Raw genomic sequence first — 14862 nt, forward strand, 5'->3', positions numbered from 1 at the left:
CAAGCAAGGTGTACTACCTAAGATGCTAGGAACAGAGCTCTATCATCACTTTTGCCCAACCATCATCTAAAGCTGAGTAGACACTGCACATGAGTAATTGGAGGAAAAAACTGACTATAAATTCAGTAAAAGAATCAAATTTCAAAATGTTAAATCTACCATATCAAAGGAGGTCAGTGAACACTCTATACAGATGTTCTGATTCTGCTGGTGACCAGCTCTACTGGATGTTTCAGAGGAAGAGACACACTATGCAGCTATTGAGCAGGGACAATTAAAAAAGGTTTTCCTCAAATACCTTCTTGGCTTGTATCTTATGTCTAAGATGTTACAGCCTTATGCTCTTCTATTTATGTGCTCTTATATTACTGGATATTGTCTTATTTAAATAACTATATTTTCTTTAGTTCTTCTACTAAACGAAGAACCCAAGTGTTATTTCGTAGTCTGGCAGCAAATTAACTTGAAACCATACAACAAAATAAAACTTCACGTAGTTTTTAAATGGTTGCTTTTCTGATTCGTCAAATATTCTCTTCAATTTTCATTTCAGATTCCAATTTGGTTGCCTTCAGTACTCCATATTGTAGAAATAAAAAGCTGAATTTCTTCTAGTGCTTTCTAATCTACTGTTCTGCTAGAGCAGGGCTATTTCTTAATCCCCATACTCTTGTTTTCTAAGTCCTATTTTAAATCAGTTATGCCTCTGGGCTAAAATTCTTCTCCTTTGAGGACTTCTTCCTAAAGAAACACATCCCTATGGCAGGAAATCATCCCTGTTTAGCAGGAGAGGTAACTTACTGCTGCCATGGAATTGATGCGGTCGATGTAGTAGTCTGGCCAGCTGGTAGCAAGCTTATTAGGATCTTCTTGTTCCTGAAACAGAAAGTTAGGCAAGGTTACACAAGATAACTTTACGGGATGAAAGCCACTCAAGAACCATCTGGGATTCTTCACTGCCCCGCTCTTTATTGTTTTATCTCCCCCATATTCTTGTACAATGCACATGGATGTGTGGCATTTATTACAAACATTTCTGAAAGCGTAAATTTAGCACTGTCACCATGGTATGTCAGATAAAAAGAATCCCTTTCAGCTCAGATTACTGAACACAGAATAATAGAGTTTGATGGAGATACAGTTATCTTCGGCATCTAAGGAGCAAACCTCAGTCCCTTAAACGTATTGTGTTTCCAAGTAGAAAGACAGACCATTTACTGACACCAGGTTTACATTTTGTATCTTTACACTGACAGATCTTATAAATTATTTGGTCTCTCTACTGTTACGGTAATGGTGGAATTCACCAGCAAAGGAGTTTAACATCTGCTATGGAGAAAACAAAAAAGGAACCTGAAAAGAAGATAAACACTGCATCATTTTGATGTGATAAACCGAAACAGGTTCAGCCTGGACATTAGGGAGCATTGCTTTACCAAAAGGTTGATCAGAGCCTGGAAAAGGCACCCTAGAGAGGTGGCTGATGCCCCGTGACTGTTGATTATTTAAGAAGCAATTGGATATTGTCCTTAACAACCTGCTTTTATTTGATCAGTCCTGAACTGGTCAGTCAGTTGTACTAGGTGAATGTTGTCGGTTCCTCCAACTGAAATATTCTGTTCTATCTTGTCCTAACTCTATCATATCTTGTAAAGTCAGGCAAAATCTCAAAACATCCAAAGGACCACCAAAGCATCCCCTCAGTTACAGTAGGAGCAGTATTAATCCTCATCTCCTTACTGCCCAGGTAATTCACCTAAAATCATCTTCAGTAGGCTAATCCTTCTAAAAAAGACCTACATTGACTCAGGAACCAATTCTTTTTTGTTCCTTGACTGCTCAAAGGAAATTAGATTTCCTCCTAATGAATATATTTATTTCTAGATAGTAACATGATAGATGGTAACATGAGGTTTGCTTTCCAGGATCCTCATCTCCCACTATAAACTGTGAATAACTAATATTAATATTCCTAGCATATGGTAAGAGATTGAACCACTTGACTCATCCTAAGGAAGACCAAAGGTGTATGAAGACTGTGTGGATCTTGCCAGTGCTGTCTGTGCATGAAAACTTACACTAGAAAAGCTAGCCTGGAAGGTACACATAACAAAATTAAAAGTGAGGTCTATCTATTCCACCATTATTTGGTTTAGAGATGAGAAATATCTCTGTGTGCCTCCTGCTGAGCCACATTCAGAAAAACCTTGCTACGCAACAATTTCCTGCCAGGGTACATACCAAGACATGAAAACAATTCTGCACAACTCCAAATCTTTGTATTTTGAATTAAAAACAAAGTCATGACCGAGGTTTGGATCTTTCCCTCTCTTTCTTCCACTGGATTTTCAACATGTAAACTAAAAGACCATCTCCATTCATGACACTGACAAAACAGCTTTTTTTTTTCATCTAGAGAAGGACTGCAGTGCAGACACATGGTCAGTGTGGTCACACAGTACAGGTCCTAAGTTTTTATTAATCCCTTGCACACAACTGTACAACTAAGAAGAGCAGTAGAATTAAACAAAGCATCATACATTTCACTGTACAAAAAGTAGGAAAGGCTGGCAAAATAGTAAGAGACACCAATTATATTGACAATTGCTATGCACATACCATGTACCACCTCTTGATAATAGATGGTGCAATTAATAACAAGGTGATGTTTCTCAAATTATTTGAGAAGTTTTTCTGATTTTCCTTACATCCCTTTCCTGGCCACAATAAGCAGGAATCTGACAGACCCATATCTATGTCAAATAGTGCATTACAGAAATATGCAACTCCTTACCAGCAGCCATTTAGAATAACCACACCACATGTTTTTGGTAGACTGCCTTTTGCTGCCATTCTCTTTGCAGAATAATACCTAGTGGCAGCCACAACCCTGACAGCAGTTTCACACTTGGCAGACCTTAACCTTCCTTGCAAAAAATCAATATATGACCTTGACTATGGAAAAATAAAACATACAATAGATAAATACACCATTATTTTTATATGATAATCTTATCATCCTCAAAGAGAACAACAGAAATAGGGAGCTTATCTAGAAGTATGAAGTAAGGTCATTCTGCAGAGAACCATCTGAGCCACCCATCTGAAGTGCAATGAGTGCTCATATGACCTTCCAAATTTTTTTGCAGAAAATTATAAAAGCCCTATTGACAACTATAATTGTTTGCAGAGTACACCTGACAAGAACACTGCCAGAACAGTCAATACATGTATTCTTTATATTTCTCTTACCTCCATTCTGAATTCCAAATCAAGAAAGACACAGAAATTAAAGAATGCCTGAACTCATCCTTTATATTCCAGAATAAGCTACAATACTTTTTGTCCTTAAGACTCTTTAGGGAAAAAAAGTATCAATGCTTGAATGCTACAACTAACAATTCTAGATGTCTTTATTAAACACATAGACTGAAAACCATCAGGATAGATACACTAGAAAAAAAAATCAGAATTCTGAACAATTTCCTACCTGAACCCAAACCACTGGAAATCTCACAATCAGAACCAATGACAAGAAGATTCTGATACCCTAAAGTATATCCATATATATGACTAGCTTGACAATGAAGCAAGGTCCTTGGTATATCCTGCTTTTGACCATTCTCCATTCATTACAAATTAGTCTGAACTCCTAGTCTTAAGTCTTATTTTTTTAATTAAAACTGGGAAAAAAAATGTTTCAGTGAAACACAAAGTGAAAGATTTTTTTTCCTGAATTAAAGCCCAGACAGAAGATGTATACTGCTGAGGTTGAAAAAAGATTTTATCAGACACCCCACTAAGCAATTCTCACTTTCTGAAGTTGTTTTGGTTTAGAAGCAAAAGAGTCCATTCAGTCTCAGTGCTCCCTGCTCACACCAGAATTTTATGGTTGTCAATGTGTGTTTTACTTTGCTAGAATAAATGATAATGTAGTTAAAACCTGGCATTTTGTTTTAATATGAAGTCCCAGAAAGCTATTTATACTCAGGATGAGCATGTAGATTTTTATCCAGCCTCATGAAGTCATTAGACTTATTACAGCAATCTCCAGAGCGATATTTTTAGCAGAGAGTCACATTCATACTCATAACGTCAGAGCAATTGGGGAAAAAACCCCAAACATTTAACTGCCTAAATTATGTGAGTTCTGTCCATGCTAAAAGATTGTTGTACCAGGCTTTATCTCAAGAAGGTGAAGATGAGTTGAAAATAAAAAGCAATTAGGTCTGTGGTGTGGGGTGCAACAACAAGGTGCTGGGGTTTTTTGTGTTTTGTTTTTATTATATTCAGAGAAAACTGCAAGGCAACTTGAAGGTAATGTCAAAACCTTTCCCTTGCTCCAGGAGCACAGAGAAGGGCAAAACCCCCAACCAACAGAAAAAAAAAAAAAAAAAAGAAAAAAAAAATAGGCTTTAATATAGAAAGCTGCATAGGTATCAAAAGCTGGAAACAATAACCCATCTGTATAAGGAAAAACATTAGCTGAAGGAATCTATTAAAGCAAAGCCTTCTTTTAGCTCCTTGAATAGTGTAAATATTACATTAAAAAACAGGCGTCAGCTTGTGGACTTTATAAGGGGCCATATCATTCTTCACTGAGGTAACAACTATGTAACTGCTGTGGAAACAGGATCTTGATACTATACAAGCCCGCAATATAGCCAAGGTATTATACAGGCTTTGACACTAATTTCGACAGGCTCCATGACTTGGTGGAAAGTGGAACTTATGACTTCATCCTAACTAGGAATTAATGGAGTTCTGCAAGTATTTGGACCATCTGAACCAATCAAAAATGAAAGAAAATAAAGCAACGTGTGCACAGATCAGCTGATCCCTAAAGCCTTTTCTGCAAATCCTTGGAGACCTGATCCATTGGGCAAGCTGTCCTCTAGAGACCAGAGACTTTTACAGATGCCATGTTAGTGGGACAAGCACTTGCAACACAAAAACTGCCACAACACACTCAAGCAAGCCTTATAAACCACTGCCTTTGTTGCAAAACTTTCTAAAAAGAAGTATCTAACACTAGTGTTACAAAGATCACACAGAAATGCCAGATATGCATCACTGAGTGGATCATGAAAATGAATGACACTATTTATATGGTGTTTTTTCAAGATGATTTCAAACAACACAGGGAAATCCTGTGGAGTTACTGCCTGCATTGAAGCTCTTTTGGGGCAAGCACTGGGTTTCGGTTTCCAGTGATGGCACATTGCTATTTTACTCTGCACCAGGCCAGCTCCAAAAATATTAAGCAGCTCTCCAGAGTAGGCCTTGAAATTCTGAGCATATCAAAGTATTAATAAATACACCCACAAAATTAGCAGTTTTAGAAAGCTTCTTTCCTACAGAAGGAGACGGAGAGGTATATATTCTGACATGACAATTAAAACTCATAGTCAGAACTAGGAACAGGCTGACACACTCTGACACTAAATCCAGTATCCCTTTATTTCTACCATCATTTATACCAGATTATTTTTATGCAATGTCAGCAAATATTAACGCCTTGGGATCATCAGGTGCTTGCCATCCCTAGGTGTCCAACCATTACATGGACTTTGCCTCTACCTGCACGCACACACACACAGAGAAACACACACCCCTGCGATAAATTACTGATGACTCAGGAAGTCCTTCTAACAGGCAAACTGTAACATAAAACTTACTCCTTGAACAGATGCATCAAGAAACACATCATCTGTTACAGATGTCACAGGACAAGCGTGGGTACTCTTGGGATGACATCTATTCATTGGCAACACAACTTCCTTCTCAAACCTGTCTCTCTTCTGTAGGGCAGACAGCTGACCTTACTGTTCTGCATTGTTTAGAACAGGATGGGAACAAGCCACACCTAATGCTAGAAAATGAGGGTTTAAAACCTTTCTTGGACAGGAAGCCATGATATTCTTCACTGAGCTCCTCTCTCTATCAATAAAAACAATGTGCAAACACAGATGAAGGATATAACATGAGGTTACTGTGATATAAATTCCTGTCCAAGCTTGTTCACTGCATCATGTCCAGGCACTGCATGCTCAAGTTAATACCTGGGTCACAAGGAAGTGCATTTCCTTGCAACAGCCACATTGAGGTTAGTTTGATTCCTCCTCCCAACAGCCTTCACACACCGTTTGAGTACATCACAGAGCTGAAAGATGGGTTATTTTACCTGCTCTGAAAGGTCGGCATCATCACATACAGCTCATAAAATACAAATAATGGAGTTCAAGTCATTACAAGACACTTACACAATTTAAGAAAAAGTGAAATATATAATTTATCATAGCTCCTATAGATTTTTTTTTTTTTTTCAAATTTCCTATTGAAAAGCAATGGGAATTGGAATCCTGATTACAAACAGCTGAGCATTTTTCAGGAGGTGTTTGGATTTTTTTTAATGACAGTTGACTGAAAATTTAACACGATTTACAGCAATTAAGATGAAAGCTTTCCTGGATAAAGATTTTCAGTTTCTTGTTGAAGCCCTCTCACACTTCACAGTAACAGCTTAGCTGGTAAAATGTCCATCTGAGATGGACAGGATTCAGACTCATGTCCATGTTCTGTTTCAAACTGAATGGCATGACCCTTGCTCTTCACATGAATATTCTGGCCACTGAAAACAGGGTGGGGTATTTATTTTCTTTAAGGGTGGAAGATAGTTATTACTGGTCCTTCGTTTACCAAAAGTGCAGAGACGTAAACACTTATCCATCACAACAGCTGCTATTACTGCTGAATCAATCTGGCACTGCGCACTGACAAATGTCCTTCAAGAAATTAACGTATTGGGTTTTTCAGTGTCTCTATCAGTGAGATCAGCAGAAACAGGAAAAATGGGATGCAGACAATTACACAGTACCCAGTTACACAGGAAATCTGTAGTACAGCCAAGAATCAATCCACATAAGTTGTACTGCACTCTCATTCAAATCACCGTTCTCCCTTTTTTCATGTCTGACCTACTGACTTTGCTTCACTTTAAGAAGTGCAGCTTTCAAAGAAACATTTACTTGTTTATTAACACACTGTCCATTCTATTGGCTATGTCTCAGTTCAGAGCAGCCAAAGTTTCACAAATGAAAAGTGCTTTCATTAAAAGACACAAAATGTGTTTGATCTGCTGTGGGACAAAATGCTAATTCAGAAGTGGAGCTAAAATACATCTAAGCTTTTCAGACAGTTTATGCCTCAAAAAAGCCAACCAGGTCCCAAGAGATTCTAATTTTGAAACAGCACAGACCATAGGACTGAGCCATTCACTAGACAGATGTGGTCACCGCGCCATTTCTCAGACTTCATGACTAGCACTTACACAAATAGTCTCAGAGTTTTGGGAAGGAAGCTATATCCAAGCCTTTTAAGCACAATTTACCCAGATTGAGAAAAACAAACATTACTTCTCTCCCTGGAATTAAGCTATTGATGTGCAGATAGTAATCCTTCTGCCACAAAAGCAGTCTACTGTGTAACTTATTAAAACAGAATATTCATTAATGACCAGTTGGAGCATGCAACTGAGGAGTTCTAATAGCCTCTCACAAAGGTCAGGTTTATCCACACATATTTACAGTTCACTGCATTATGACACAGGGGTATTTTACTTAACGGATCACAGGGTGGGTGTTCTCTTTTTTTTTTTTTTTTCTTTTTGCTTCATTTAGCCTGAGCTCTGTCCTGTTGCCAGTAACTTGATACACCTAATCCTGACTTCTGATGCTGCTTACTAACCATCTTTTCAAAGAAAGAATCAAAGGCTTTGGATTATTATTTATATTACAAAATACCTAATACTGTCAAACTGTGGAATTCACTGTCAAAACATATAATTAAGTATAAAAGTGAAAAAGGGATAATCTACAAACAATGAGGATTCCTGCTTAAAAAGCATTTCCTAATATTGAGAGAAGCTTCAGTACTGCAGAAATTCACCAGCCTTTAAAAATTAAAATGGCTTATCAGTCATTTTTGAAAGATGGTTGGCTCTACCAGGGATGAAAACTTTCCAGTCAAGTTAAATATATATATATATATACGTATATATACTTGTTTTTTTTCTTCCTGAGCACTCAAAGATACTGAATCTCCAAAAGCTGTACCTTTCATACACATGATGTGCCGTTTCCAATTGCCTCTAAAACTCAAAGCCACTTCAAATTAATTATTCCTTACCGATATCAGTCTAAGGTGATGAAGGCCAGATTTTTATTTCTTGTCCTCCAGAAATCATAGGACATCCATTGCATATACAAACAGGGAGTTTCTCACAGAAAATAGACTAGAGTGGGATAACTGGCAGGCAGAAAGGTGTTCAGTGCATTGCTTTGAGCCAAAGATAAGAATTAGTGTTGTTTGAAACCTTAGAATTCTCAACCACTGATTTTAATGTATAACTCTAGTGTTTAAACCAAGATTAAGTTTGCAATAAGCATATCTGGCATAAGACTAACAACAGATTCTTGGTGGAGAGAGTCCGTTTTAAGGAACTTTATATTTTAAGTAGGATTGCATAGAATATGTCAGTTTTAAGAACCCATCTTCGCTTCTCTTTCCTCTTCTTTTGGTGCTTTATCATTCTCCTTGATACAGACAGATGTAAATGTGCTGCCAGCGGTGACTGCAGCAGCCTCTTCTTATCATTTACAGATCATACAAGACTGCTCGTCCCTCTTCAAACATAATCAGCCCTACTATAGGATGGGAATCCCAGAATCATCAGGCATTGTGTGATGTGTGATGTGACCAGGAAGATAACTTGCCCCCTTTATTTACAGAACTACTAAATTGTACAGATGAGGCCACACTGAATTCTTCAGTGATTTCTGCCGTCAGGACAAAGCTTTCTTGCAAAATTGAAGTGTAATAATATTAAACATTGTTCCCCTGCTGAATGTTTAGCTTCTGCCATGGAAGTTGGTCATTTGTTGAGTAAGTTCTCCTGACTCTGTTGCTGCATAAAGGTATGTCTGTACTATTACCTGAAGTTCATATTCATGTTTAACACCTTTTACATGCTCTACTTTCCACAAGTGACAAATCAACCAACTGATATTTTGCTGTTGTTAAGTGTATAAGCTAAATAATGAGCTCCTAAATAAGGGGATCCATGAATTCCCTGCACTTTCAATGAACATGTACTCAGGACCCTACCTTTCCTCAGCCCAACCACTCCTTCTGGATGTGAGGGAAAATGTCCACTAGGGAGAATCCTACCAGTCAGAAGATTGAATCATGATCATTCTACCCAGAGGGTCTTCAGAAGAAGACAATTCTCATGGACATGGCCAGCTCAGCAAGTATGTGGCTGTGGGCTTAAGCTGCATTCCTGAAGCACAGCTCTATTCCCACATACCTGCAGCAAGCCTGAGGTCACATTCTGCAGTAATGTGTATAACCTGCGGCAGGTGAAGCCAACAATCTGTCACTAGCCCAACAAACCATAAGCAGCAGTAGCAGGACATACTCTATTGCTTTGTTAACAACCAAACTCTGCATTGTCCCTTCCATTGTTTGCTCTGTGTTTATACAGGTACTGTGTGTACATTTCCATCAACCCCGTTCAGCTTGGTCAACATTCCACGGATAAGGAAAGGGACTTTTTCCTTACCCAACAAGCTTACCTTGTCTTCTTTCCAATAGCAATGTTTTTATATGTATTCCTACCACATTAGAACGTTGTCACTTGGACTGTCTCCATCTTCACTTCCTTTCCTCCTCCTCCTGGCATTCTTTAGGCAATGTGAAAAGCCACAGAAGAGCCCAGACTATGTAACAGCCTCTATGTTTATCTTTTTGTCCCACTGTTTATCTCCAACAAGCAATGACTTAAAAATCTTTTGTAAATAAAATTAAGTCACCTATGATTCATGGCAAACACCCTGCATGTTGCTTGATGATGGGAATGAAATGTCACTTACTGTGCTCAGAGACACACCTGGAGAGAGAACTACCAAGGACACACCTACCTGGAGTCAGCAGAGATATTCAGGACAAGTCCTTCTGGAAGCACACAAGAGAATTTTTTAATACCAAATTCTAAAAGGGTTCTTTTCACTGTTCATAATGTGTCCTCTGTCTGTTTTTGCAGTGACACTGCTTGCTTTAGTTCGCTTCTGCTCTGGGCCCCTTTTTAAGCATGATGACAGTAAGATGGCCAGGGCAGCTAATATATTTTTCCATTTTTCTTCATCATTTAACCCTTCACTATTGGGAAAAAAAAAAGTTAGGAGTTGTTGGACCGGTGAACAAAGGAAATAAATGCAGTCTGAGAGGCCCACGGCTCTTAAGCTCCTAGTCCAGTATTTGAGTGTATCACTAGGTTGCTTTATCTCCATCATTTCCATAAACTCGAGTAAAACAGTTTCTCCCAGCCATCGTCTCTCACACTTAGTACATCTGCAAAGTATTTGGAATACCAAGTGCCTTTCAACAGATGACTGAATTATCACAGAAGACTGTGATTTTCACCTCAACTAAGTAGCTGAAACTGTTACATCTGACTGCGATGAAAACTAAACAACTCTCCAGAGAGTAGAAGGCAATTCCTTTCTTTCCCTCCATGGCTGTCACTATATTCTGAGAACAACTCTTTCCTGTGCCCATTTTTAAACTTCTCACTAAAAAGATACGAGTTCAGCAACTCTTCCTGCGCAGTATTCACTAGCTTTTTTAAGGCTTGTGAACACTCAGTGAAATTCAGAGTGAGCCCTGATCTCTGCCAAATTTGCTTCTCACACACCACAGAAACATGTTCGTTATTTACATATTCTTTGCTCTTGCTTATCCACCAAAGACTAATCTGAATGGTGAGAACGGCACTGTACAGAGTATATGTTGTTATCATTATTATTACTACATGCCATCAGCAGGAAGGGCTCATACTTTTGCAAAAGGACAGACAAAGACAGAACATAATCCAGCGGCATCAGCATTTACATGTACTTCCCATGCTGAACAATTGGACTGCTCACCATTATTTTTATTCTTAAGTACATCAAATGACACCATGTTAGTAGGATGACAGCTGGATAAATGTTGGGGTTTTGTGGGGTTTTTGGTGGGTGGTTTTTTTTGGTGGTTTTTTTTTAATTTTTTTTTTGGTGGTGGGGTTTTTTGGGTTTTTTTTTTTGTTTGTTTGTTTTGTTTGTTTTTTTTTCCCCCATGCTAGGGTCAAATCTGCTTCCACTGAATCCTCCCAAAATTCCCACAGAAGGCAAGCCAAATGCAAAACACAGCATTAGGCATGATAATGACATTTTTCTAACTCAGGACTATTTTGGGCCTGATTTTTGATTAGTGTTGAGTTCTAACTTCAACTGAAGCACTAGCAGCTCATCTGAAAAACACAGACCTGCAAGATGGACACACAAAGAATACCTATAGCAAAGACCATGGCAAGGTTCTGGCATTTATGTCTTCAGAAGTCAGAACTAAGGAGGTAAGAAGGCATTTTTTAAGGAACAACTAAACTTTTTTTGTTGGACAGGGCGAGGAGAGGGAGGAAGAAACTAAAAATATTCCATGCTGTTCCCATGGGGGGCAGGGAAGAAAATACTTTTCAATTATACATAAATAAATATTTAATTTCAAGATCCTGACCCAAGGTAACCTCTTATGCTAGGGTAAATAAGTGAGTCTGCAACTGTTGGCATTGCAACGTGGAAAACATAAACCAAATAAAGCAGACAACTTGGAAAAACTGATTATCTCCTCTTACGTCTGCTACAACGTGGTCTCTTAGGTGTCACAATTCCAAGCTGTAATAATGGCATATCATCTGAATTGTGCATGCATTTTTGCCTTCTTGACACTAAATTTACACTTTAAACCATTACAAGAGTGACTTCAGGGAAAAAAGGTTAAGAGGAATCTCTTAAGGCTACTATATTTTTTCTTCAAGGTTCACACCTTGAAGGTCTTTACTATGGAAGCAAAAATAACAAGTTAAAAACATGAAGAAACAGTAACAGGAGCTCCAAAGGCATAAAAACCAGGCAGTGATTCTTCTCAAGTACACTGACCTGCTTAAAAAATAATTGGGCAACATCAACAAAGTTATGTTATAAATAAGTGAGATAAAATTTCTAAATTCATTATATGGAACTATAAAAGGATGAGACAGTGTCTTTCATGAATCCCAAGTTTTATTTTTCTGGTGAGAACACATTCTCTGCATTAAATGATGTAGAAGGAGATGTATATCATTTTAGGCTTTACTTTATAATTGTATTAATGGTGCTGCCCAAATCTGGCAGCTAGTGTTTCAGCCAATGACGCACATTAACAGGGACCATCAATCAAACAGCTCTCTCACACTGAAAAGACCCAAGTATACAACTAATCAGGAAATGTGTGGTTTTGCTGCATTAGTGATACTCTTGCAGCATTTTGTTGCTTTCTGTTACATCCTGTACTTGTCACAGGCCAGAGTTTCTCAGTTTGACTTTCCTAAGCCTACTTGCACTTATAGAAAAATAATTTTTGAAGTCATGTGCCTGTCTTCCATACCTAGACTAAAGATACTGAAATGACCCAATGTCAGCATCAAGCTAACAAATCATTCCAAACATCTGAGCATGAAGTCATTCTGCTAACAGAAAAAGGAACAGATGCTGGTGGGAAAAAAGGAAGTTAACTCCACAATTGCTGGCATTTTCCAAACATCAAGCTGAAGGAATGCCGTGGTTTGCAAAGGGCAACATCCTCCCACTGTGACTTCCCAGCGTTATGTGATTTCCAGTGAGCCCTAGGCAAACTGAAAGCAAGTCTATTTTCAGGGAATTAATTTGAGAGATTCCACATTTCAGACTGTTCACCAGCAGTGTTCTGAGCTAAGAAAGTCATGTAGTCTTCCCAGACAAAAAAGAGACCATGGATCCCAGGCACTGGGAGGGAACCAGATAACATCTACTACTGCCTGTTTCAAGGAGCTGGCCTCATAGCAATAATACAGGACAGCATACAGAAGGGTGCATAAAGCATTATTGATGTTCCCTTCCTTTATAGGGCCATACAGCTGCTTTCCTAGATTGATTTATGAACAGTTTAGAAAATCACAAATCAATTTTAGCATGGAAGGCGCCTTGAGAAGGCACCTGCTCAGAGCTAATGTTAAAGTTAGATTAAGTTGCTCAGGTCTTTGTCACGGTTTGACCACTGAGCTAAATTAAAATGTTGACTGAAGCTGAACTTCAGCTACAAACTTCCAAAGCTTTGGCAGGAAGAGAAACAATCTTCTGCTGTATCAAAGACTTCAGGTAGAGTATAATTCTTCATATCCAGTGTGGCTTTGCTGGCCTTTGCCTTGTGGCCATGAGACACCATCACTGATTAGCCATCGATACTGTTAATTGTGGGATTGCTTACACTAAACACTCAAAATCCCACATAGCTTCTTCAGCCTCCTACTGCCCACCCACTGCTTTTGCTGTTAGGCTCTCACATGTGCTGTGAGGGTTACTCTGTGTTTTCCAGACTTCCCAGGGAAAAGAGTGTAAAAGTACCCAACTCCACACCCACCCACACTCCCCTTCAACACTTCCTGCAGAGCTGCGAGAAAATCTCTCATGAAGTCACATCCAAGACTCTTCAAACTGCGAGTCTTTACCAATGGCTTCTCAAGTACTGTAGCAAACTATCCTGTGTGTTGATGTCTGCTGCTCCCAGATACAGCATATGGAACAACAGCTCTAGAGAAAGGAACTTATAAGGGACACATTCAATGCTCCTTAAAGCTATAAATCCATAACCAAAACAGTTTAATATTCCAAATCAATAACAGAGTCTGAGACTATTTCAAAGAGGAAAAAATAGTGCAAGAAGATAGAATTGAAAACAATACAACTTCAAACCACCCACTTCATTTATTATGGGACAACCACGTGCTTGGCAGTCTTCATGCAGAAAGGATGAACCCCAAAGGGCTTTTGTAGCTCAGAACAGACAATACAAAACCAAAACTCCACACTCAGACAACACAATAGTGTGATTTTCATCTGGCATATTGTATCACTAAATGAGAACAGATGAAGATCCATTTTCTCTCTTCTTTAGGGAAAATGTATCACCCCCCAAATACCTCAGAACTAGCTGAATGGCAAATCCCAGAGGGATCTAGTGGCCCAGGGTCTAGTTAGAAGCCTTTCACTTGTGACATCCCCCAAGGTTCAATACTGGGTCCAGTATTGTTTTACATATTCCTCAATGAATTGGATGAAGGAGCAGAAGCCGCCTCAGTGAGTTCACTGATGACATAAATCTGGGAGGAGTGGCTGATATCCCAGTGAGCTGTGCAGCCCAACAGAAGGACCTCGACAGCTTGGAGAGACGGACAGATGGAACTGCCTGAAATTCAACGAGGGCAAATGCAGGGTCCTGCACCTCAGGAGGAATAACTCCATGGACCAGCACAGGGCTGACAGCTGAGGCTGACCTGCTGGAAAGGAGCTTTGTGGAGAAGGACCTGGGGGTCCTGGTGGACAACAAACTGTCCATGAGCCAGCAGTGTGTCCCTGTGGACAAGAAGGCCAATGGAATCCTGCAGTGCATTAGGAAAACCATTGCCAGCAGGCTGAGGGAGGTGATCCTGCCCCTCTACTCAGCCCTGGTGAGGTGCACTCAGAGTGCTGTGTCCAGTTCTGGGCTCCTCAAGACAAGAGAGACATGGAGCTCCTGGAGCCAATCCAGTGAAGGTAACAAAGATAATTAAGGACCTGGAACATCTCTCTTACCAGGAGAGGCTGAGGAAGCTGGGACCGGTCAGATTTGAGAAGGAACAATAGAGAGGGGATCTTATCAAAGTCTATCAGTATCTGAAGTGAGGATGCCAAGAGGATGGAGCCAGGCTCT

At 39.2% G+C, this 14862-nt stretch overlaps 1 protein-coding gene across 5 annotated transcripts in view; it reads right to left on the reverse strand.

The window, feature by feature from the left end:
- DAAM2 (dishevelled associated activator of morphogenesis 2) overlaps nt 1–14862 on the reverse strand; it is a 197814-nt gene that overhangs the window by 72999 nt on the left and 109953 nt on the right. For all 5 annotated transcript variants that reach the window (XM_040058620.2, XM_040058617.2, XM_058419770.1 and 2 more), the window contains one exon: nt 802–876. In XM_040058620.2, the coding sequence (XP_039914554.1) occupies nt 802–876 (75 nt within the window). The remainder of the gene's footprint in view (nt 1–801; nt 877–14862) is intronic.

The sequence above is a fragment of the Hirundo rustica genome, chromosome 3 (genome assembly GCF_015227805.2).
Source record: "Hirundo rustica isolate bHirRus1 chromosome 3, bHirRus1.pri.v3, whole genome shotgun sequence".
Taxonomy (NCBI): domain Eukaryota; kingdom Metazoa; phylum Chordata; class Aves; order Passeriformes; family Hirundinidae; genus Hirundo; species Hirundo rustica.